The sequence below is a fragment of the Aethina tumida genome, chromosome 1 (genome assembly GCF_024364675.1).
Source record: "Aethina tumida isolate Nest 87 chromosome 1, icAetTumi1.1, whole genome shotgun sequence".
Classification (NCBI taxonomy): domain Eukaryota; kingdom Metazoa; phylum Arthropoda; class Insecta; order Coleoptera; family Nitidulidae; genus Aethina; species Aethina tumida.
In genome coordinates this window covers 42,101,045-42,127,407 of record NC_065435.1, presented here as the reverse complement: position 1 = coordinate 42,127,407, position 26,363 = coordinate 42,101,045, and the positions used below count along the sequence as shown (strand labels likewise).

At 34.3% G+C, this 26,363-nt stretch overlaps 2 protein-coding genes and 1 long non-coding RNA gene across 5 annotated transcripts; 1 reads left to right on the top strand and 2 right to left on the bottom strand.

Annotated features, from left to right (window-relative positions):
• Positions 1–225: 225 nt before the first annotated feature.
• LOC109594363 (unc-112-related protein) lies at positions 226–26,215 on the bottom strand. The gene is made up of 10 exons (XM_020009585.2): positions 26,175–26,215; positions 25,928–26,108; positions 5,611–5,773; positions 5,184–5,532; positions 4,939–5,126; positions 4,667–4,877; positions 2,109–2,299; positions 1,813–2,050; positions 1,549–1,761; positions 226–1,494 (listed from the first exon to the last, which is right to left on the bottom strand). The coding sequence occupies exons 2-10, from the start codon at positions 26,067–26,069 to the stop codon at positions 1,057–1,059; spliced, it is 2,133 nt and encodes a 710-aa protein (XP_019865144.1). The 5' UTR covers positions 26,070–26,108; positions 26,175–26,215; the 3' UTR covers positions 226–1,056.
• Positions 9,861–15,745, bottom strand: LOC126266531 (uncharacterized). The gene is made up of 3 exons (XR_007548859.1): positions 15,363–15,745; positions 12,585–13,155; positions 9,861–9,950 (listed from the first exon to the last, which is right to left on the bottom strand). It is a non-coding gene; the product is annotated as an uncharacterized LOC126266531 (long non-coding RNA).
• On the top strand, positions 9,936–18,009 carry LOC126266494 (histone H1E-like). Of its 3 annotated transcripts, none has more exons than XM_049970675.1 (3): positions 9,936–10,034; positions 12,669–13,037; positions 17,452–17,971. In XM_049970675.1, exons 1-3 carry the CDS (start codon positions 9,938–9,940, stop codon positions 17,904–17,906), a joined length of 921 nt encoding a protein of 306 aa, XP_049826632.1. In that variant the 5' UTR covers positions 9,936–9,937; the 3' UTR covers positions 17,907–17,971. The 3 variants fall into 3 exon arrangements, with proteins under 3 accessions (XP_049826632.1, XP_049826602.1, XP_049826564.1); XM_049970607.1 differs by lacking the exons at positions 9,936–10,034; positions 12,669–13,037 and adding exons at positions 12,545–12,668; positions 14,876–15,244 and having other exon boundaries at positions 17,452–18,009; XM_049970645.1 differs by lacking the exons at positions 12,669–13,037; positions 17,452–17,971 and adding an exon at positions 13,038–13,572 and having other exon boundaries at positions 9,936–10,403.
• Positions 26,216–26,363: the final 148 nt, after the last annotated feature.

Sequence of the window (26,363 nt, the reverse complement as noted above, 5' to 3'; positions counted from 1 at the left end):
AATAGAGAAGCAAGCTCAAGAAACTTATGTAAATTTTTATGGATTTATATTATACATATCTATAATATATGAGGCTATATTGGAATCTGTTCCATCTGCAAGAAAATTCAACTCTTAAACAGATCTTGATTAATTTTGTATGAAATAAGAGATATTTTAATTTTTTCATTTCAGCTTTAGTAGTGTATATATTTATTATTAGTTATTTTTTTAAAGAACGAATAAAAAATTTATTAACTGTTAATATACTTTATTAATAGTTTTTATACAATAAAAATCAAACTATATAAAATATTTTGGCGCTATACATTGTTTATGTAAGACTTTTATTAAAATTGTAAAACATGGTAAAAATATATTGTCTAAAAATTTTAGTAACATTGATAAACTCCCACTTGATAATACCTTTATAAATTACCATATTACATGCTTCCTTTGAGAATAAAAAAAGTCACAAAAATCTTTTATCATGAGTTTAAGGAATTTAACGTACATCACTATCGACAGTGAAACTACAAAGGTAAAATCAAGTTCATGTTTTAAAACACGAAAGTATCTATATAACATGAAAAAGCAACAAAATCATTTGCCAAATTGCATAAAAGCATCTATATTAAGTATGTTACAAATTACAAAATAAATATATTTTATATGTATAATTTCTCGCAAAATACTGATTTATAAATCATTATGTACAAAAATCGGATATTAATCGTGGAAGTTATTTTTCAATGGTGAAATATATGGAACCATTGTGCAAATTAACAAATTTACAATTAATTAACAATGACTACAAAGTAATTGACAATTACAATTTTTATGGATCTACAGCAACACAAAATTTACTGGAACTATTACCAAAGCGGAAAACGATTTAAATATGATTATGTGAATTTAATGGTATCATTTTGAACCACATATTAAAAATTATCCTTTCATTAGCTGTAATATATTTGAATAGCACCTTGTTAACCGATTTTAAGATTTATATTATCAGTACCAATTTTGTGTTGCCACAAAGACCCTAAGGCATATGTTGCATTTTAGGCACTAAATTTAAGACCATCCACCAGTAAGTTTATGGAAGAGTTCCTCGTCCAACGTTTGACTCGCACCTTTAGACCTGGTGGACAGGAAAATGTAGCCTCCAATAAACTCATGGATAACCTTACAATCTGCAGATTGACAACTGAACATAATGTTGCCCTCTTCAAATTGCACCATCATGTGCTTAATTTCCCAATTTACATTCCAGGCTTTCATTGTGTTGAATCGCCAGGTCTTCTGATGATCTCCAGTGTTAATGTCCATCTTCATAATTCTATTGTATGCAACACCAAGTAAATCCTCTTTTTTGTTCTCCATAAATTTAACTACAAAGAGTGTTATGCCAAAGTCAGGCAATAACTGCCATGCCTTAATATAATTCAATTTAGCCTCAATCAACGATAAGTCTTTCACATTGGCGTGAGCTTCCAATATCCTATGTTGCAACTAGAGAATAAAATAAATTAACATATGTTTCCACAAATTTAAAGTTATTTATACCTTTGCCTTTGGCTTTTTCAAGTATTTTGGAGAGATGTAATCTTCAACAGGGATGTCAATAGTGCTTGGATTGATTGCAGGTCCTTCGGTTCTCTTTTGTAAATTCAAGAAATCCAAAATTGTCTTCTTCTCAGCTTCGTAAGAGCTATCGGCCAATGATCTACCTTTTGCGGCTAATTTGCAGCAAGCCATCCATCTTGCAAATTGATGTTCCTGCGGAGTACATTTATTAACCCAAATAAAAAAATCTAAAATTCAACTTACATCATCGCATCTAATCAACATTTCAGACATCCCTTCTGGAGTGGCCACATCCAATTTGATCACGTATTTATTCTGGCTGATGTTAACGTCTTGAGAAACCTCGCATCCTTTAAGTTCTATTTTCATGGTTGTGTTACCTCCGTGCATCATATCTTCTCGAGATTTGTACATGTATAAATTTAGGTCCTTGCATGTGAACCAATACTTCTTATAAGCCTTTAAAGTAAACCTCTTAGGTCTGTAATTAATAACATGTTACATATTATTGCTGTTCAATAATAAAAGAAATATATTACTTTAAAAATCGCAGTTGGTCTTTTAATTCAGGCACTTCTGTGATATCATTTGAAGTTGAATTTAGACTGGAGCCCTCCAATGTAGTCTGGAGATTTGTCAAGGCCGCATCAATGTCATCTTCAACCGGCGAAGGCGTTGAAACTTTTTCCATTTCAGGTTGCGGGCGATCTGCCTGTCTGTTTATTTGAAACTGAAATACACATAACTCATTTTATGAAGTTGTCGAATTATTTTTTCTAGCGACTAACTTTTATTTGGTAAATAGGGTAAAGTTGAGACAAATTTAGTTTTTGTAGAATTTTATCTTGTTTATCTTCAAAGAGATGCCATTTTACATATGTAAATACAATAAAATATTTAATAAAAATAGCACGGAAAACCTTCTAAAAAATATTAAGTATCTTAAATATACAATTTAATGGCAAATTAGGGAGAAACGGATTTGACTAATAAGTCGGTGATTGAGAAATATACTTAAGTAAGTACTTACTTATACATATATCAGTGATTCAGAAAAAAATATCTATGTATGTGAATAAATCATTATCCAAATCATCCGATTAGAAAAAGTACTCCTCATTTACACCTCTAGAAATTTCAAACTGTGTCAGTGGTGTTAAATTCCCTTGACACGGAAATATTAAATTAAAAATTAATTTTGATCAATCCCGTATAATTTCTAGAAATTGCATAGTGAATAATAATATTATAATTAATAGTATAATAAAAAATTTATTTTTAAAAATTGAACTGATGTGACCTTGCATTGAAAATGTAACGATTGACCCTCGTATTCACTGCACCAGCTGAAGTAATAGTGTTGCGAACAGATGACGCGCATGCTGGGGGAATTACCCTATTTTGCGCCACCATTTGTGGCCGTGCAAACGTGGCAGTGTCAAAGTGTATATAGTCTTTGGTGTCACTCTGATAACGTCACTCGTAAACTAAGTAGTTGTTTCACTATGGGAAATTTATTCTCTTCAGAACCAACACCACAATACCAAGACACTGTTTATTCGTATAGAGAGAGGAGAGTGCCCTCGTTTGAGACAAGTGCGGCGTCGTTTCAACAATATGGAGGTGGCCCGCCTTTTCACGAATCTAGGAGTGTGCCGTCATATTCACAAAGTTGCAAAACTGACGAGGCGTGTGAAGAATTGAGTAACAAGCTAGGGGAATTAAATTTTTCACATCTCAGGACACAACCAGCGAGTGAATCAAGGAGCATTACACACGACAAACGAGTGGAGATTAATACAAGAATTCTTACCGAATTACTACAAGATGACAACTACAAATTTGAGCACAACCCTAACAGAGGTACAATTTTTTTTAACGAACTTGAACCTACTGATTTGGATTTTTTGAGAGTAAGAGACCATTTTAAACAAACCAACAAAAGTTTTTATAAAATTAGGAAGATTCTTCGCCTTGAGAGCGCATATTTGTATGCCCAATTTAAGCTGAAATATTTATCAATGAGTGTGGAAAAACACACAAAAGTAGAAGAACTTTATCATGGAACTAATTATGAAAATGTTACAAATATTTGTGTAAATAATTTCAACTGGAGATGTATCAGAAAACACAAGTTTGGTAAAGGAGTTTCATTCACCCCAATCAGCTATTATGCTACACATTATTCTGATAAAACATATAATAAAATTATGTTTGTTGCATCAGTAATGGTGGGAAATAAATGTGTAGGATCAAATTCTATAATAGTACCCTATGATGATTATGATACAACAACAAATGAGAAAGAAGATGTTATTGTAAAATATGATGATTTTAGCTTTTATCCAGAATACATTATTTCTTATCAAGGAAAAGATGTATCCAAAAGGAGGTAAAAAAAATAATTTTACTCTTTGTAATGGAATTACTATTTATGTTTAGTATTAAATATTTCTTAAAATGAGTATATACTGGCATGTGACAATGTATATTGACGTGTGGCGACTTGCCATTCCATTATATATATTAACGTAATGTATAGATTTTGAAATTAAATATATTATAATTTATAAAATCTAAATGATATTTTATTTATGATAGTATAAAATATTGATATCAATTAATTTTCGGTTAATTATCTTAACAATGTATTGGAAGTATTTTTTTGTTAATCTGCTAAACATTTTCTACATACACAAAATTACAATTCAATTACATTGTTTTTAAGTTTATAGTTCAGTTAAATCTATTTCTGCAATTTTTCAATACGTATTATTTATAGACTTCAGCCATGGTTGACTGATAAATAAATTGTGTTATTAAAGGTTTTAGTCAAATCACTATAAAGCTCCATTTACTAGAAATATTTAAAACGTAAATTTAGTCACCATGCTTGCAATTAAATTAATTCCCTGTTTATTTATACCCACTTGAAAGATTTGTGTTTTGTGAGGAATTTTACAGACTCAGTATTTTGTTCTCAGTGCAATGGGCACACAAGTTTACTAATATGAAGCTTAGATTTTATAATTTCCGAATTATTTACCAAGTTATGAAGACAATTATCAATTTCGGTAACTAACTTTTTATTACATACCTGTAATGCAGCAAACAGCAGCATTTCTTCTTCAGTGCAATCGATTTCTTCGTTAAGTAATTGCCATTTTGCCTGTTCATAAATCTGATTGATCCTGATAGCATCATATGCAGGATTCAAATCGTAGAAAACGTAAAATTTGAAACGCAAACATAGCGTATCATGCTCCCGAACACCTTGTTCCATGATGGACAGTGATGAATCCAACCAGCTGCAACCACAGATATTTATTAACACAAAATAATGGTAGAAAGGTAAGAGAGAATGCTTACGCTACGTTCATCCTAGCTTTTTCAACCAGCGACTTCGGCCGAATCAAGTGTTTTCTAGCTTCATTATTGGGATATTTCGTGTGCGCCAGCGAGCTATCGAAGCCGTTACCATTGAGTTGCTCCAAACTGTTTGTTATGTTCGGAGAGTACGAAGTGTTCCACACGTCTTGGCCATTTCGTCGTAGAGTCTGAAATGAATGTGATACCTGTATTATAGGGAACAGTAAACAAATAAAGCAACTCACATGATTTGCGGGACTGGGAGTGTTGAACGGCGTCGACGACGGAGGACCTCGGGACGGCGTCACGGGAGCGCACATGAAATGGGACTTGTCCAAGCTTCCTGTGCTGCCTATCGGGCTGCTGTTGGCGATGAAAGTGTTGGTGTCTGGCGGCAAATGGCCGTTCTTCTGAAGACCGTTCGATTCCTGCTGTTTCTTCTTGGGCATGTCCTTGTAGTTGTATTTCAGATGGTTCGGTTCTAGCGGTTTGCAGAGAGACAGCTCCTCCGGATGTCTAATGCCCAATTCCTTACACAACTGGACCACGGTGGAGAAGGTTTTTATCGAGAAATCCACCTTCATGTCCAAATATCTGGAAAAACGGTCGCATTAGATTCATGATGTTATCTGAGTTGCCTATGAAACAGGGAACAACCTCGATGATTCTTACCTTAGGTCTGGAAGTTGCACACGTAAAATTTTGTGCATAGGTGTGAAATGAAGAAGGGCGTCTGCATGAACACCGTATTGGTCCAAAGTTGTTCTCGTTCTTGTGAGCCACATATTCTTCTCGGGCCACCACAACGCATGGTCCGACCAGTCCGTGAATATTTCTATAAAATAAATATGTATGAATTAACTACTGTTATATTTTTATTTGTTGTTACACGCTGATACGGCATGACTTGAACTTATTTATGATCAATTACATAAACCAAATCCATATATAATTGAACTGTATAAATCTGTGCCACTTCAAACATTGAGCTGCAATTAGACTTGTTGACTACAACAGGTGCGTAGTCGATTTTTATGCGATTGTGTATTTTTACGGCATTAATTAAAAGGTGAACTTATAGTAAGTGGGACGTGTGTATTATTTAAGCCCACCAGAAATTTAATATTCAAGTTATAGGATGTAGGCGAAAATTCTCTGGATATCAGTTAGTAGGCGGAACTGTTAACTGATATTTAAAAATGTAAATCAAAAATCGGGTAAAGAAGACGAAATTTCTTAATTAAAATACTAAATGAGAGTTTTTACACAGAATATCTCCTCGATAAAATCGTTTCCTTTTAAATTCACATTAAATCAGTCTTGATTTAAAACTATTTTCAGGGAATAGATTGTTCATAACTATTCTAAACAATGTTTCCTGCTGTAATTTATAATCGTGTAATAAATAAACTTTAATACAATGTGATATATTTCTTTACATTACAAGACAAACATCATAGCATGTTTAAACAAAATTAGATATTTTAGTATTTTCTCCTTTTAATATAACATTTTCTTCAAAACTGTTTTATGAAAACATTTTGTAATTAAATTATTATTTAATGTTCTAATATTAGATAAGTAACTTGCAGAAATATAATTGAATAATATAACCATAAGGTATAGGATCCCACGATAAGCGAGGGGAAGCTGAGGTTGTGGATTGTGTGTCACCAGAAAAACTCAGAACGGATATCCGCGGACTGAGGTAATGCGTACTTTTTCCATTTTTAGTATGCAGACAACGTGCATGTGTCATAAATATCGCTTGCGTATTCGAATTTCATTTCTCATCTAACTCAGTGACACACATTTCTTGATAACAATAGTGGAAACACTATGGTTTTTTGTGGAAATATTCTCCAGACAATAAAATATTCTTTATACGTTACGAACATGTAATTGTTTTTAACAAGATAATATAACGTAAATAATAAACATATTGAAAAAAATAACAATAAACATAAGTAAAGCAATAGATAGGGTCATAAATAATTTATGAAATGTGGGTGAACAAACGTTAACGTCAAGGCTGGATTCATTTGAACAATTGATGGAATTTAAGAAGTCTGGTAAACGATAGAAATATTGATTGAGTCACTATTTTATTTACCTCAACTTTTAATAACTGACCTAAAAATAATCTGGACCAGATGTTGAGAACAAAATGGGTCGTGGAGAAACGTAAATTGCTTCAAAACTGCACAGAAATGTCCAATTAACTATCTATTAATAATTACGTTTGAATCTATTGAACTATGGAAATGGTAATAGAAACAATTTATACATTTCTCAATGTGTTTCCTTGTTTATTTAAGTTTGTGTTGACTTTTGATGCAAGGCTGCATAAACAGAAAAATTTCAAGAACAGTGTTGGCCATACACGAACATTTCCGAGCGGTAGAACATTTAAAACATCCTGCCAGATTTCCTGTTCGTTATCAAAATATTTTTACGTCACCCCGAAACGCTGCTTAGGGTAATTTACATAAAATTTATTTAATTTTTCGGTTTATCACTAACTTTATCTTTACTATTCACATTTGGAGTAAAGTAGAAACAGGTGGACTAGTTAAATAATAGTGATTTTTTTTATTACTACACATTTCCTGTTGTAACGTCTTCAAATAAGAAAATTACTATTAAATTTAACGATTCAGGAGATTGCGTTATTCTCTGTTTACAGTAAATTTATGAGTGGACATGTATTTATGGTAAATAGTTTTAATTAATCATCTTGTACGTATTAAGAGGTAAAGTGTAAATATTGAAAATTTGTTTATGTATTTTTATAATTTTAAATATCCTTGAATCTTTCTGATGTTCCCCGCTTAGTACTATTTTTGCTTTGGGACCGGTTAGGCGAGTTAGCTTGCTACATTTATATATATAACTGGCGTCTTAAGTCATTCATGTTTTTGCCAAAATAATGAGACGGCATAAATTAACGAAAATGTCATAACCACGAATTTTATAATTTGACCAGAATAAATATTTTTGGCGCCACATCACATGACATTGACTCCTCCGAGTATATGTCGCCCGATTAATTTAAATCCGCATCGTCCATGCGGATTGGCAAAGAACTTTCGTCGCAACTCCACAAAAGGTCGGCAAGATAATAAGCGGATATTATGCCACCCCAGAGAGCCAGCTGGTCGCCATAAAACACCCATCACGTACACGGGCGTTACGTCCCATTTCCTCCGGAAAATTGCCGTTCCCGTCTTCCAACACGATCGACCTGACCTATTTACCTAACCCATTTAGAAAACGGCACGTGCAATCACGACCCGAAATACAAACCTATCGGGGTCCGTCCGTCGCCGCCGATGGGTTTAGTGAACCTTGGCAATTTCGTTTTGCGAAAGCCATTATCTGAACGTAAGTTTGTTCCCCTTTGTTTTAACTGCATTACCAGATTTAAACGCGTGCACGATTGCACCGTGTGCGAGAGGATCGTGTTTATCACTTGGCCATTCTACGGTCGGGGTTGATAAGCAATAAGTTTCACACACGCACGTGCTTAACAATTTGTTTGCTCCTGCTTAAATTAGCTGAATCTCTCCATTGTGTTTCGATGGCCTTAATTGCTTAAATGGACATGTTTGCTCGATTGGAATGTAAATCTCGGGCATATTACCAATCTGTTCAGAATCCTTATGTAGGAAGCACACATAAATATTTGTACACATGGACTTTCTATTATGCATTATGCTTATTCTAGCAAATCGTTAGTTGCACAACAGTTTTAAAATAGTCGCTTAATAGTTTTTAACTTCAAACGCTTCGTTCGCATGGAGGACTGAGTTTTCCATGGAACTTATTACTTCTGAATGACACATAATCTAAAATTAACCAAGTACTTAATCGTTTACGCAGACTTGTAAACTTGCATTTGCAATGTTTTTGTGACGAATGTACAAATATAATCGATAATCTGTTCGATTTCACGAAGTGGAATGTTTATGGTAATGATTGTAGAGTGAAGATCTAGTTCAACAGATTCCAGAACGTCGGAAGATTATAAACGGTAGCAGACAAAACGGTTTCCTTGTAAGCAGATACATAAAAAACGTAGGCTGTAAGCACAGGAATAAATTTGAATTCCGATTGATGAATATCAATACGTTTGGGACAAGGTATGAGTACACAATTTAATGCCATGACTTTTCAGTTTTAAGATCTTTCGCCGAATGCACTTAATGGATAGAAATCATTGATAAACACACCAAAGGAATGTATAATCTTCAACAGCACTTAAGGATATAATTGATAACATAGTAGCAATACTAGGTATAATGGATATGGTACTTTATACTGGTTTACGTTAAAGGTCAAATTTTGTTATTACTGATAATCCTCTTCGTATTAAATAGTTTACGAAACAAAAACAATCTACATTTTAGAATTAACGTTAATTTGAAAGAATGAATAAAATAAATAATGCAATTGCAACTAATTAATAAGATTTTATTATTATTATTAAACTTTTTATTTTTCAATGGATAAAATTATAGCAACTTTATATACTATATATACTATATTTATACTATAGTAATAGTAATAGTCCACATTAAATAATCGGAGTGAATATGAAAAAAAAAAAAAAAAAAAAAAATGAAAAAATTACGTTAAGAACAGTCGAGAAATTTGTTTCCATAGTAACATGTTAAACTACTTGATTTATTTGGCATAAAAATTAAATTGGAAAAAGCCTGCTTGTTAAATTTAACTCATAGATATAACAAAGGTTTATTTGCTTTCCTAAAAAAATGAAAAATAGTGAAAGATTTTATCATTGAATTAAAAAACACCTGAAAATTCTGTGATGTTTCAAATCATTATTTGTTAATGATAAAAAATTGAAATTATTTTAAACATTTCAACAAATAAAAATTGACAGCAATGTAATTTTTCAAAGTCTATTGGTCATGTCAATCTAGCTTCTGTCATTTTGAGCACACACAGTTCAGTCGTGAGTCGCATTCTCATCAGCATGGCATCCCAACCTCCTTCAACACCTAGAGGACCATTCATTGCTCCAACTGCCGTAATGGTTACCGAAGCTCTACGTGAACTGAGGAAGCGCAAAGGTTCGTCTTTGATTGCTATTAAAAAATACGTACTAGCTCATTACAACGTAAATCCGAGAAGGATTACTGCATTTCTGAAACGCCATATTAAGGCCAAGATTGCCAACGGGGAACTTATTCGCAAGACCGGACGCGGTACTCGCGGATCGTTCAAGTTGCCCCATAAAGCTGTCAAAAAGACAGATGATCCCGAGACGTTAGGATCGGCCGTTCTGCCTAAGAAGAGGGGTAGGAAGCCGAAAGTGGTTGTTACTACTGCAGCTGCTATTCCTTCCACCTCTTCGGTGGCTCCGTCTTTGGGTACAAATTCTGCCACCAAACCCGTCAAGAAACCGGACACCAATCTTGCAGCTAAGACTGATACAAAAGGTGCTGCTAAGATCAATAATGATTCTGCCACTGCTAGTAATACGGCCATTGCTTCAACTTCGGCTGCTAGTTTAGCTACCGCATCGGCTGGGCCATCCACTGATGGCTCAGCGGGCACCTCTGCTGTTGGCAATGCTACGAATGCCCCGAAGAAGAGGGGAAGAAAAAAGGATGTCACCTCAGACCAAATGGTTGCAGCTGGGCCATCCGCTGGTAGCTCAGCGGGCACCTCTGCTGTTGGCAATGCTACGACTACCCCAAAGAAGAGGGGAAGAAAAAGGAACGTAACCTCAGACCAAACGGTTGCAGCCACAGCAAACAGAAGAAGAATCAAGAAGCGAAAGATGGCCAGATTGCGCGCTAAATTGTCGAGAATAAGATTAGCTAGAGGCTGTAAGAATAACGGAGCGGAATTCAGGAGGAATCTCAGAGTCCGCTTCACGGCCCTAATGTAAACTGTAGTTGAGTTAATTAAAGTATTTGATATGATGTTAACAATGTTATGGTGTTTTAGACACTGTTTAAAAATTTTTGAAAAATATGCCGCATGTTTTATTTATTTATTATAGTTATACATAAAAGAAACAATCAAAGCAGTAAAAAGTTAAAACCTTTGAATTTTTCCCTAAAGTTACAGGTATAGTATAAAGGTAAGTAAAATTTAATAAATAATACAAGTAGTATAGTCAAAAATTGTATAAAGGTAAGTAAAATTTAAAAAATAATACAAGTAGTATAGTCAAAAAATGATAAAAACAAAAAACTTAAAAAAAATATAATTAAAAATGTTCAAATTTAAATATATTCTTTGTCTGTTATCTTGAATGTTGGTTTCTCGAGCAGACATAGATAGTTGGAGGCAACAAATTAGGAGTTATTAGTTCGTTGGTTATTTCTGAAGTTTACGAATATCAGTTAAGGGAAGGTTTTTAAAGGTCAAATTTTGTTATTATTAATAATCATCTTCGTATTATATAGTTTACGCAACCAAAACAATCTACATTTTAAAATTAACGTTAATTTGAAGGAATGAATAACTGCAACTAATCAGTCTGATATTATTATTATTATTAAACTCTTTTTATTTTTCAATGAATAAAATTATAGCAACTTTTTACTTGCCTATCGCTGCTCTCTGTGAATTTAAATCTACTATTTACTAGTGATCTTTTGATTATTAGTCGAAGTGGAATTAGTAAGAAAAGATTAGTAGACCGAGAGAAACAAGAAATAAATCAACCGTTTTCAGAATTAATAAAAAAATTAGGTGGTTAGTGGAGAAGAAAAACACCGGTTTCTAGTAAAATTACTAATTTTGACTTAATTAGGATCACATTCACTGAACAAATCAGAGGAGAAGAGAGTAGTTTTTAGTGACGACTTTAAATTTAATTTATAAAAAAATTATGTATTTGCTTATGTTATACATCCTGTGGTGTACTGTATTATACCTGTATCATTGTATTAGTATTGCCATCTGTCTTTAAGCTATGCTGCATATTTTTAATAAATAATATTATCTTAGACTGATTTATATACAGGGATATATTAAACAACAATTTTCTCTTAATAAATGAATTTCAACATCAAAACGACCTAAAACAAATCTAAAATTGGCTCAATCTCCAAACTTTAACCGTATAAAGAACATGGAAAATAAAAAATGTTAATTTTCATAATACTGTTTAAAAAAATAGTAAATTAATATTAATTGTCCACATTAAATAATCGGAGTGAATATGAAAAAAAATGAAAAAATTAAGTTAAGAACATTCGAGAAGTTGGTTTCCATAGTAACAAGTTAAACTACTTGATTTAGTTGGCACAAAAATTAAAATGACCAAATAAGGTAAGGTAACTTGATGGTTATTAAATTGGAAAAAGCCTACTTGTTACTTTTAACTCATAGATATAACAAAAATTTATTTGGTTTTCTTAAAATGACTGAAAAATACTGAAAGATTTTATCATTAAATTAAAAAACACCTGAAAATTCTGTGATGTTTCAAATCATTATTTGTTAATGATAAAAAATTGAAATTATTTTAAACATTTCAACAAATAAAAATTGACATCAATGTAATTTTTCAAAGTCTATTGGTCATGTCAATCTAGCTTCTGTCATTTTGAGCACACACAGTTCAGTCGAGAGTCGCATTCTCATCAGCATGGCATCCCAACCTCCTTCAGCATCTAGAGGACCATTCATAGCTCCAACTGCCGTAATGGTTACCGAAGCTCTACGTGAACTGAGGAAGCGCAAAGGTTCGTCTTTGATTGCTATTAAAAAATACGTACTAGCTCATTACAATGTAAATCCAAGAAGGATTACTGCATTTCTGAAACGCCATATTAAGGCCAAGATTGCCAACGGGGAACTGATTCGCAAGACCGGACGCGGTACTCGCGGATCGTTCAAGTTGCCCCATAAAGCTGTCAAAAAGACAGATGATTCCGAAACGTCAGGAACGGCCGTTCTGCCTAAGAAGAGGGGTAGAAAGCCGAAAGTGGTTGTTACTACTGCAGCTGCTATTCCTTCAACCTCTTCTGCGGCTCCGTCTTCGGCTAAAAAATCTGCCACTGAACCCGTCAAGAAACCGGACACCAATCTTGCAGCTAAAACTGGTACAAAAGGTGCTGCTAAGATCAATAATGATTCTGCCACTGCTAATAATACTGCCATTCCTACAACATCGGCTGCTAGTTTAGCTACCGCATCGGCTGCGCCATCCGATGATAGCTCAGCGGGCACCTCTGCTATTGGAAATGCTACGACTGCCCCGAAAAAGAGGGGAAGAAAAAGGAATGCCACCTCAGACCAAATGGTTGCAGCTGGGCCATCCGCTGGTAGCTCAGCGGGCACCTCTGCTGTTGGCAATGCTACTACTACCACAAAGAAGAGGGGAAGAAAAAGGAACGTTACCTCAGACCAAACGGTTGCAGCCACAGCAAACAGAAGGAGAATCAAGAAGCGAAAGATGGCCAGATTGCGCGCTAAATTGTCGAGAATAAGATTAGCTAGAGGCTGTAAGAATAACGGAGCGGAATTCAGGAGGAATCTCAGAGTCCGCTTCACGGCCCTAATGTAAACTGTAGTTGAGTTAATTAAAGTATTTGATATGATGTTAATAATGTAATGGTGTTTTAGACACTGTTTAAAAATTTTTGAAAAATATGCCGCATGTTTTATTTATTTATTACAGTCATACATAAAAAAAAAACAATCAAAGCAGTAAAAAGTTAAAACCTTTGAATTTTTCCCTAAAGTTACAGGTATAGTATAAAGGTAAGTAAAATTTAATAAATAATACAAGTAGTATAGTCTTTTGCTTATTAGTCGAAGTGGAATTACTAAAAAAAGATTAGTAGACCGAGAGAAACAAGAAATAAATCAATCGTCAGTGAAGAAGAAAAACACCGGTTTCTACTAAAATGACTAATTTTGACTTAATTAGGATCACATTCACTGAACCAAGCAGAGGAGAAGAGAGTAGTTTTTAATGACGACTTTAAAATTAATTTTTAAAAAAATTATGGATTTGCTTATGTTATACATCCTGTGGTGTACTGTATTATATCTGTATCATTGTATTAGTATTGCCATCTGTCTTTAGCTATGCTGCATATTTTTAATATATAATAATAACAAATAAGCTCCTTAGACTGATTTATATACAGGGATACATTAAACAACAATTTGCTTTTAATAAATGAATTTCAACATCAAAACAACCCAAAACAAATAAAATTGGCCCAATCTCCAAACTTTAACCCTATAAAGAACATGGAGAATAAAAATCCCTTTCAAAATTACGTTTTAAGCATATTTATGTCTAGCCCAATTCTGAAAAATAAAAAAATATTGATTTTTATAATACTGTTTAAAAAAATAGTAAATTAATATTAATAGTCCACATTAAATAATCGGAGTGGATATGAAAAAAAAAAAAAAAAAAAAATGAAAAAATAGGTTAAGAACATTCGAGAAATTTGTTTCCATAGTAACAAGTTAAACTACTTGATTTAGTTGGATCAAAAATTAAAATGACCAAATAAGGTAAGGTAACTTGATGGTTATTAAATTGGAAAAAGCCTACTTGTTACGTTTAACTCATAGATATAACAAAGGTTTATTTGCTTTCCTAAAATAACTGAAAAATAGTGAAAGATTTTATCATTAAATTAAAAAACACCTGAAAATTATGTGATGTTTCAAATCATGATTTGTTAATGATAAAAAATTGAAATTATTTTAAACATTACAACAAATAAAAATTGACAGCAATGTAATTTTTCAAAGTCTATTGGTCATGTCAATCTAGCTTCTGTCATTTTGAGCACACACAGTTCAGTCGTGAGTCGCATTCTCATCAGCATGGCATCCCAACCTCCTTCAGCATCTAGAGGACCATTCATAGCTCCAACTGCCGTAATGGTTACCGAAGCTCTACGTGAACTGAAGAAGCGCAAAGGTTCGTCTTTGATTGCTATTAAAAAATACGTACTAGCTCATTACAACGTAAATCCGAGAAGGATTACTGCATTTCTGAAACGCCATATTAAGGCCAAGATTGCCAACGGGGAACTTATTCGCAAGACCGGACGCGGTACTCGCGGATCGTTCAAGTTGCCCCATAAAGCTGTCAAAAAGACAGATGATTCCGAAACGTCAGGAACGGCCGTTCTGCCTAAGAAGAGGGGTAAAAAGCCGAAAGTGGTTGTTACTACTGCAGCTGCTATTCCTTCAACCTCTTCTGCGGCTCCGTCTTCGGCTAAAAAATCTGCCACCGAACCCGTCAAGAAACCGGACACCAATCTTGCAGCTAAAACTGGTACAAAAGGTGCTGCTAAGATCAATAATGATTCTGCCACTGCTAATAATACTGCTATTCCTACAACATCGGCTGCTAGTTTAGCTACCGCATCGGCTGCGCCATCCGATGATAGCTCAGCGGGCACCTCTGCTATTGGCAATGTTACGACTGCCCCGAAAAAGAGGGGAAGAAAAAGGAATGTCACCTCAGACCAAATGGTTGCAGCTGGGCCATCCGCTGGTAGCTCAGCGGGCACCTCCGCTGTTGGCAATGCTACTACTACCACAAAGAAGAGGGGAAGAAAAAGGAACGTTACCTCAGACCAAACGGTTGCAGCCACAGCAAACAGAAGGAGAATCAAGAAGCGAAAGATGGCCAGATTGCGCGCTAAATTGTCGAGAATAAGATTAGCTAGAGGCTGTAAGAATAAAGGAGCGGAATTCAGGAGGAATCTCAGAGTCCGCTTCACGGCCCTAATGTAAACTGTAGTTGAGTTAATTAAAGTATTTGATATGATGTTAATAATGTAATGGTGTTTTAGACACTGTTTAAAAATTTTTGAAAAATATGCCGCATGTTTTATTTATTTATTACAGTCATACATAAAAAAAAAACAATCAAAGCAGTAAAAAGTTAAAACCTTTGAATTTTTCCCTAAAGTTACAGGTATAGTATAAAGGTAAGTAAAATTTAATAAATAATACAAGTAGTATAGTCTTTTGCTTATTAGTCGAAGTGGAATTACTAAAAAAAGATTAGTAGACCGAGAGAAACAAGAAATAAATCAATCGTCAGTGAAGAAGAAAAACACCGGTTTCTACTAAAATGACTAATTTTGACTTAATTAGGATCACATTCACTGAACCAAGCAGAGGAGAAGAGAGTAGTTTTTAATGACGACTTTAAAATTAATTTTTAAAAAAATTATGGATTTGCTTATGTTATACATCCTGTGGTGTACTGTATTATATCTGTATCATTGTATTAGTATTGCCATCTGTCTTTAGCTATGCTGCATATTTTTAATATATAATAATAACAAATAAGCTCCTTAGACTGATTTATATACAGGGATACATTAAACAACAATTTGCTTTTAATAAATGAATTTCAACATCAAAACAACCCAAAACAAATCTAAAATTGGCCCAATCTCCAAACTTTAACCCTATAAAGAACATGGAGAATAAAAATCCCTTTCAAAATTACGTTTTAAGCATATTTATGTCTAGCCCAATTCTGAAAAATAAAAAAATATTGATTTTTATAATACTGTTTAAAAAAATAGTAAATTAATATTAATAGTCCACATTAAATAATCGGAGTGGATATGAAAAAAAAAAAAAAAAAAATGAAAAAATAGGTTAAGAACATTCGAGAAATTTGTTTCCATAGTAACAAGTTAAACTACTTGATTTAGTTGGATCAAAAATTAAAATGACCAAATAAGGTAAGGTAACTTGATGGTTATTAAATTGGAAAAAGCCTACTTGTTACGTTTAACTCATAGATATAACAAAGGTTTATTTGCTTTCCTAAAATAACTGAAAAATAGTGAAAGATTTTATCATTAAATTAAAAAACACCTGAAAATTATGTGATGTTTCAAATCATGATTTGTTAATGATAAAAAATTGAAATTATTTTAAACATTACAACAAATAAAAATTGACAGCAATGTAATTTTTCAAAGTCTATTGGTCATGTCAATCTAGCTTCTGTCATTTTGAGCACACACAGTTCAGTCGTGAGTCGCATTCTCATCAGCATGGCATCCCAACCTCCTTCAGCATCTAGAGGACCATTCATAGCTCCAACTGCCGTAATGGTTACCGAAGCTCTACGTGAACTGAAGAAGCGCAAAGGTTCGTCTTTGATTGCTATTAAAAAATACGTACTAGCTCATTACAACGTAAATCCGAGAAGGATTACTGCATTTCTGAAACGCCATATTAAGGCCAAGATTGCCAACGGGGAACTTATTCGCAAGACCGGACGCGGTACTCGCGGATCATTCAAGTTGCCCCATAAAGCTGTCAAAAAGACAGATGATCCCGAAACGTCAGGAACGGCCGTTCTGCCTAAGAAGAGGGGTAGGAAGCCGAAAGTGGTTGTTACTACTGCAGCTGCTATTCCTTCCACCTCTTCGGCGGCTCCGTCTTTGGGTAAAAATTCTGCCACTAAACCCGTCAAGAAACCGGACACCAATCTTGCAGCTAAGACTGATACAAAAGGTGCTGCTAAGATCAATAATGATTCTGCCACTGCTAGTAATACGGCCATTGCTTCAACTTCGGCTGCTAGTTTAGCTACCGCATCGGCTGGGCCATCCACTGATAGCACAGCGGGCACATCTGCTGTTGGCAACGCTACGAATGCCCCGAAGAAGAGGGGAAGAAAAAGGAATGTCACCTCAGACCAAATGGTTGCAGCTGGACCATCCGCTGGTAGCTCAGCGGGCACCTCTGCTGTTGGCAATGCTACGACTACCCCAAAGAAGAGGGGAAGAAAAAGGAACGTAACCTCAGACCAAACGGTTGCAGCCACAGCAAACAGAAGAAGAATCAAGAAGCGAAAGATGGCCAGATTGCGCGCTAAATCGTCGAGAATAAGATTAGCTAGAGGCTGTAAGAATAAAGGAGCGGAATTCAGGAGGAATCTCAGAGTCCGCTTCACGGCCCTAATGTAAACTGTAGTTGAGTTAATTAAAGTATTTGATATGCTGTTAACAATGTTATGGTGTTTTAGACACTGTTTAAAAATTTTTGAAAAATATGCCGCATGTTTTATTTATTTATTACAGTAATACATAAAAGAAACAATTTAAGCAGTAAAAAGTTAAAACCTTTGATTTTTTCCCCAAGGTTATAGGTATAGTATAAAGGTAAGTAAAATTTAATAAATAATACAAGTCGTATAGTCAAAAAATGATAAAAACAAAAAACTTAAAAAAATATAATTAAACATGTTCAAATTTAAAAATATTCTTTGTCTGTTTTTTTACGTTTTCCTCAGTTATCTTGAATGATGGTTTGTCGAGCAGACATAGATAGTTGGAGATAACAAATTAGGAGTTATTAGTTCGTTGGCTATTTCTGAAGTTTACGAATATCAGTTGAGGGAAGGTTTTTAAAGGTCAAATTTTATTGTTTATAATCCTCTTCGTATTAAATAGTTTACGCAACCAAAACAATCTACATTTTAGAATTGACGTTAATTTGAAGGAATGAATAACTGCAACTAATCAGTATGATATTATTATTATTATTAAATTCTTTTTATTTTTCAATATATAAAATTATAGCAACTTTTTACTTTATTGTTTTCCGCTGCTCTCTGTGAATTTAAATCTAGTATTTATTAGCGATCTTTTGCTTATTATTATTATTGTTACTTTTAACTCATAGATATAACAAAAGTTTATTTGGTTTCCTAAAATAACTGAAAAATGGTGAAAGATTTTATCATTAAATTAAAAAACACCTGAAAATTATGTGATGTTTCAAATCATGATTTGTTAATGATAAAAAATGGAAATTATTTTAAACCTTACAACAAATCAAAATTGACAGCAATGTAATTTTTCAAAGTCTATTGGTCATGTCAATCTAGCTTCTGTCATTTTGAGCACACACAGTTCAGTCGTGAGTCGCATTCTCATCAGCATGGCATCCCAACCTCCTTCAGCATCTAGAGGACCATTCATTGATCCAACTGCCGTAATGGTTACCGAAGCTCTACGTGAACTGAGGAAGCGCAAAGGTTCGTCTTTGATTGCTATTAAAAAATACGTACTAGCTCATTACAATGTAAATCCGAGAAGGATTACTGCATTTTTGAAACGCCATATTAAGGCCAAGATTGCCAACGGGGAACTTATTCGCAAGACCGGACGCGGTACTTGCGGATCGTTCATGTTGCCCCTTAAAGCTGTCAGAATGACAAATGAGCCCCAAACGTCAGGAACGGCCGTTCTGCCTCAGATGAGGGGTAGAAAGTCGAACGTGGTTGTTACTACTGCAGCTGCTATTCCTTCCACCTCTTCAGCGGCTCCGTCTTCGGCTAAAAAATCAGTCACCAAACCCGTCAAGAAACCGGACACCAATCTTGCAGCTAAAACTGGTACAAAAGGTGCTGCTAAGATCAATAATGATTCTGCCACTGCTAGTAATACGGCCATTGCTTCAACTTCGGCTGCTAGTTTAGCTACCGCATCGGCTGGGCCATCCACTGATAGCACAGCGGGCACATCTGCTGTTGGCAACGCTACGACTGCCCCGAAGAAGAGGGCAAGAAAAAGGAATGTCACCTCAGAGCAAATGGTTGCAGCTGGGCCATCCACTGATAGCTCAGCGGGCATCTCTGCTGTTGGCAATGCTACGACTGCCCCGAAGAAGAGGGGAAGAAAAAGGAATGTCACCTCAGACCAAATTGTTGCAGCTGGGCCATCCACTGATAGCTCAGCGGGCACCTCTGCTGTTGGCAAAGCTACGACTACCCCAAAGAAAAGGGGAAGAAAATGGAACGTAACCTCAGACCAAACGGTTGCAGCTGGGCCATCCACTGATAGCTCAGCGGGCACCTCTGCTGTTGGCAATGCTACGACTACCCCAAAGAAAAGGGGAAGAAAAAGGAACGTAACCTCAGACCAAACGGTTGCAGCCACAGCAAACAGAAGAAGAATCAAGAAGCGAAAGATGGTCAGATTGCGCGCTAAATCGTTAAGAATAAGATTACCTAGAGCCTGTAAGAATAACAGAGCGGATGAGTCTAAGAAGAATCTCAGAGTTCGCTTCACGGCCCCAATGTAAACTCTAGTTGAGTTAATTAAAGTATTTGATATGATGTTAACAATTGTTATGGTGTTTTAGACACTGTTTAAAAATTTTTGAAAAATATGCCGCATGTTTTATTTATTTTGTACAGTAATACTTAAGAGAAACAATCAAAAGTTATAAAAAGTTAAAACTTGAATTTTTCCCTAAAGTTACAAGTATAGTATAAAGGTAAGTAAAATTTAATAAATAATACAAGTAGAATAGTATAAAATATAATTAAACATGTTCAAATTTAAATATATTCTTTGTTGTGTTTTTTACGTTTTCCTCTGTTATCTTGAATGTTGGTTTGTCGAGCAGACATAGATAGTTAGAGGCAACAAATTAAGAGTTATTAGTTCGTTGGCTATTTCTGAAGTTTAATTGTAGCTTTGATCATCCCAGTGTGGAAGACGACGGTAACATCTCAACACGGGACGATGTCAACACCTGGTCATCTATTTTAAGACAGAGTTAAATGGTATTGTGCCCAGGCGACCGCGGACCGTCAACTTTCATAATTTTTATGCCGCAACGGCAGACTACACAGTCGTGCGCTTCGAGTCGACGGCGCCAAAGGAAATATTCGTGATTATGCAACGCTGCTGGTGCGGTTCACCATCTCGCATTGGCTGTGGCATATGGTGGCGGGGCTCTTGACACAACCGCTCCATCGGCCTTTGAGCATATGCAGATGTTACAGGGAAAACAAACCGTACACAGATTCTCACAATTGAACTGCTGCCGTTCCAACGGAATTATTTTTCAGGCGTGCCATCGAATCAATCGAGAATTGGCCGCAAAACGTGCCCACCTACGACCGATTCGAGGCGCTTTTCCACTAAAATGTTTGTTTACCTGTGTGTTTGGTTAAGGCATTTTTTTCTCGTCGAGCCTTCTAACATTAGAACAGTTTTTCTATTTTTATGTTTCAGGGCTTGTAACAAATCAGCTATTGAATATACATTCGTATTTAATACATATTTTTATGTGGTTGGACTTTGCGCATCATTTTCCAAATATTATCTAAATATTTTATTATAACCGCATTTTGGAAAGCAACAAGTTTGGCCTTTATATTTTTTTATAAAATATGATACATTGTCCCTATTTATTTGAATTTTTTAGTTCTTCGGCAGAAAAGTAAACATAACCTCACATTTTTTGCAGCCCAGACAAGTTTCTTGATTTGTTGGTTAGGATAACTACTGCTTTTTATTTTTTTTTCTATTATATTATTTTTATATAATTTAAAGCTACTTTAATTATAGAATGGATTTAATTTTCTTTCATAAACTTTTACACAACACGGCGCATTTGCCAATTTATTAGAACAGGTTAATTTTTTGGTTCTTGGCCAGAATAGTAGTCATAACCTCACTTTTTATGCTAACCCAGATAAATCATCAACTATGGATTGAACTCGCCTCTTTCAACAACGTGAAAAAAACTGTTTTCTTGTGATATAAATAAATCTTTCCTTGATTTGTTGTTTAGGGTAATTACTACTTTTCAATTTTCCCTTATTTTTAGCTTTATACTACAATTTTAAAACTGTTCACAGGCAAATTTCATAAAATGTGTTTTAATAAGTGTTACTTCTTTTTCAATTATTTAGATATAATTTAGATTTTTACCACACTTAAGTATTAAATCAAATTTTATCTCTGTTACTATTTTTAGATTTTTAATTTCTTAAAAATTGTATGAATTGAATGAATATTTTTTAATAAATATTAAGGATAAGATTGTAGATTTTTTTTTTTTTTAATTTTATAAAGATTATCTATTTAAATATATATTAAAGATCATTTTTTCACAATTTTCGAGCTTTTACTACAGTTTTTACAAAAAAATTTCATATGCTGTATTTTAACAGTAATTATTTCTCCTATTTATTTTTCTTCTTAAGATATAATTTAGATTTTTATTTCACAACTTATTTGTAGAAATTATTTACACGAATTTCAAATTTTTAGCTTTTTCTGAATTTACACAGTATGTTATCATTTTGTTTACGTTTTGAACAATTTTTTTTGGAGTTTTATCAATATATTAAACAAGTAAATGAATTTTTTTGATACATATTTATCAAATATATATAGAAAAATTCTGTCGGTTTTGATTTTAAATTTGAATTAAAAGTAACTTTATAAAAAAGTATATATATATAAGTATAAGTATAATTATCATGTAATATAAGATACTGTAAATGAATCTGAGAAAACACTAAATCGAAATTGTCTAATTAATGTTGTGGATGACGTCACTGTTTGTATGTTAAACCGTTGATTAATTAACATCAACCAGTGAAACTGATTTAAAACCATTTGGCGTGTGTTGTGCAAATAGCTGAGCAATTATACAAATGCACGGTCCACATGCCACAACTCCTGTGACATCACCGGAATAAAAACCATGTGCGATATCTGACCATGAAAACAATAGGAGTGTCCGTTCCACTACGACAAATATTTCAATAATTCGGTTCATGTCGCCGTCCATTAACATTTATCAAATTGGTCTGGCCAATTAATATTTAAGCTGGAGCAGAAAAATCGTTGTTTTTTGATTCACACCTGAAAAATGTGATAAGAAATGAATCATTTTAAATAAATGTAATAAAATAAATATTTGCAGGATGAAAACTCGTAGAGAATTATAAGCAACACCACCGCAAACTGTAACAACCGTAATCGGAGCAAAATCGTATCCTTGATCAAACAAAAAATAAGATTTTCACTTTTACTATCCATGTTATTTTTTTGTTTCTCTCCCTTCCAGTAAAACTATTGGAAATCTAAGCTGTCTGGCTGTCCTAGAATCGACCGACCGTTTGCAAAGCAGGTTCTTAATAAATCAATCCAATTTACGACCGCCATAAATTGCACCTAATAAACCGCATTAGATTAATTGAACGTTTACGAAAAAATTCGCCACGATGTTTTATTCTGTGCGGTCGTAAAGGGGGTACACATGTGCGAGTTACGTGGGCGACACTAGAAAGTCCGTCATCGAACCCCATAAAAGGTGTGACATAATAGCTCCATTGAGTAACATGCAAATCGAGATGGGATCAAATAAAGCCTGATGCAAATTGCCCGACGCCAAACACCAAAATAATGTGATGTTGGATACTAAACCTATCATTTATGTATATCAAAACTGGCGATAGGTGTATAGGTCTAGGAACTTTGATCAGGTTCAATTAGTTTTACAGGTTTTTCACCAGTTTTAATAAAACCTCCGTAAATATTCATTTTAGATACGGAATATAATAATGTATTAGTAGATAATAAAATACTGAATCCATTGATACAAAAATTTTATGGTGGTTAGCCTGAAATAATAAAGCTATTGTCGTTTAAAGTGATAAAAAAGTAAATGCAAATACCAGACACCTTTTATATCTCTGTAAATATTCTATTTTATCAATCAGAATTAAATTCTGGGTCAAATGGTGTAAAAACTTTAAGGTGGAGGTTCCATTTGAAATAAGAAAGTTAATGATATTTAAAGTAGTAAAGAAGTAAATGGAAACACCAAACACCCTGTACAATATTTTGGAATAATATTAATGGTTTCTCATACTTTTATGTCTTTTGGTAAATTTGCACACCAAAAATGAACTTATCAATATTACCAATGTTGATAATTCAGACATTTTAGTTAGTCCACTCCTCATGAGTATCTGAAGAGTTGAAAGACTAAAATATATTCTCGTATTTTTATTATCACTGATACAGGGATGGATTATCGCTTTGCCAATAACTGGCTCTTGTCTGCCAAAAGGTTGCCGACCCCTGATTTAAGCCAAAGACTCCTGATTTAAGCCAAAGACTCGTGTACCAAGATATTTACTTATACTTGATGATAAAAATCTTTATTCATAAAATTCTTCATTACAACAAAAACGAAGACGTATCCTTATCTCTGTGGGTTGAGTAAACATAGCATCTCAAAACCAACGTATTGTAACAGATTAAAAAAGATTTCCCAGCATGGGTGTGCGATGGAAACAATTCCAGACGACAGTGAATAACTGTAAAATCGTTGGGCGCCAAACCAATGTCTAGTTTCCAGCCTTCAAAACCTCATTTCACCGTGCAAAAATCGGCTACCCGTCCCAGTTTTGTTGTCTCAGCTGACCCGCACACCACAAAATATTAATGTGTCGTGCGCTCGAAACAATTCTTTTGATAAACAACCAGGGACTGTCGGTTGCACACGCATATGGAAGCACGTAGTTTGTCCATAAATGGCGACGCGCGATTCTTGCTGCTGTAAAGCGGTCGTCCGTTCGGGGGGGAACTAGGGGGGACCGGTCGGTGTATTGGGCAAGGTCGCGATAGGTTGCCTAGGACATCTACAACGGCCGTGACACGACTCGGTCGTTCACGAGGAAGATTACACCCTTCCTCGCCCGCCACCGCAGTCCGTGTCAACGCAACGCAACAATGGACTTTCGATTTTTAAGCTTCGGATTTGTTTGTCACGCCCTTCTTGGCCGTACAAAAATCATTTTTCTGGGAACGCCGATTTGAATACCATTACACGGAATGCCAGCTGAAGGACTTCTAAGACGGCATAATATTTCTAAATTGATTCAATTGATTCTTGTTAACTAGGTACAACATGCCACTGATGGTCTGCAATACGACTGAAGGTTTCTCACTTTGTTCAAGTATTTATTAAAGCTAGAAAAGAATCAGAAGTAATTAAAATGTGTGGATTGATGATTTCCTCGACACTTTTAATAGATACTCCTCAAAAAAATACAGTTTTGAATGTTTTCAGCTCTATCACAATAAACTATATTTTTTACAAAATCGATTTTATTGAAGTTTTCACAATCCTCTTGCTTACTAATTTTTAAATTTGCCATTAAAAAGGAGACAGGAGTATATCATATACAATTTTTTATGACTAAATATTCCATATACGGGATATTATATGTATGCATATTTATTTATTTATTATTACTTCCATATTTACTTAATTCGAACAAGGTAAGAGATTGAGTAATACTTTTGATATGATGATAAGAAATAGCTTAAGTAGCTTCAATTGATAAATGAAAGTAAAACTATCTTTAAATATAATTTCAACAAAAATCTTACATTTTATTTTGCCCAGGCCCTTTTATTTTTAAATCCGGGTCTGAAGGTGATAAGAGCTTTGATTTAAAACTGAGATGCAATTAAATAATCAATAAAATATGCATACATACATAATGTACATATTTAAAGATTCTAATATGTAATAATTATGACGGTACCTAATTAAATTATTTACAGCCACAAATATAACTCATTACGTTAACAAAAACGTATAATATGCAAATTAAATTGAATGAAACAATCACCAAAAATAAGTTTATTGCATCCATGTAGAAATTATCTGGTTGTTCGTAATACTTCAGTAAACATATGGATTTGCACAACACATATTGTGAAAATTAATGTCATAAATTCTGGGACATTGCAGAAATAATAGACGGGCCAACGGCAGTCTGTTAATAATAACCTGTTTTTAAGTATCGGAATTAAGAGAATTTTATAGCACGATTTTTAGTAACAAAATTATTTTGGGATTATTGTTATTGTCTGGCACGTCATTCACATTCCGCCAATACAAAACGCCTAAGTAAAACGCCTACAATATCGTTTTACATTTCCTTTTGAGGTTAAAGCAGTAAAACCGAAGAAAAATATTGTCAGCGCTCGTACCAATGAATTTCGTGCATGCCGATCTGCGGTTATCAACTTGATAATAATAAACATAAACAAAATTGCAGACTTTATATCGATAACCCTTTGGCAATGTTCGCAACAGGTGCAACGAAGAAGTATAACAAATACGCAAAGAAGACCGGATTAAATAACATACTAACCCAGGTCGTCGACGAGCTTGAGCATGACTCCACCGATGTGCACATCTCCTTTTACCCGGATTAATCGTTCCGCTTGTAAATCAGTTACGAGCACCCGTAAATTCCATGATCCATCTCCGATTAAGTGGCCGTTCGAAATCATGTTCGTATCAGTTGTGGTATCACTTCACCGTCACAAAACCTGGGGTCAGAAAATCACACAGTCAGAACCTCACAGAACCAAAACAATAACACATCTTTTTATAACCTCAACCCGTTCGACTACGTGACACGAACAGCACGACTGTTTACCACCGATTCGTGCGCCTCGGGAACACTGAACAACAAACAAAAATAAATTCAACGAGAGGTTGAGCGACGGAGCCCCAGATGCCGCTCGCTACGCATTCCACAGGATGTGCATGTACGAGGGGACAGTCAAATCAACCCCACATTT

Bases quoted from the DNA above. Each gene is read 5' to 3' on its own strand.
- LOC126266494 (XM_049970607.1), top strand. From the start codon at position 12,572: ATGGCATCCCAACCTCCTTCAGCATCTAGAGGACCATTCATAGCTCCA. The intron at 12,669-14,875 runs GTTCGTCTTTGA...AGAAGCGCAAAG, and splicing joins TGAACTGAGGAAGCGCAAAG to GTTCGTCTTTGATTGCTATT. The intron at 15,245-17,451 runs GTGCTGCTAAGA...CTGATACAAAAG, and splicing joins AGCTAAAACTGGTACAAAAG to GTGCTGCTAAGATCAATAAT.
- LOC109594363 (XM_020009585.2), bottom strand. From the start codon at position 26,069: ATGATTTCGAACGGCCACTTAATCGGAGATGGATCATGGAATTTACGG. The intron at 5,774-25,927 runs GTTAGTATGTTA...TTTATTTTATAG, and splicing joins CAAGCTCGTCGACGACCTGG to AAATATTCACGGACTGGTCG. The intron at 1,762-1,812 runs GTAAGTTGAATT...TGTACTCCGCAG, and splicing joins TGTTGATTAGATGCGATGAT to GAACATCAATTTGCAAGATG.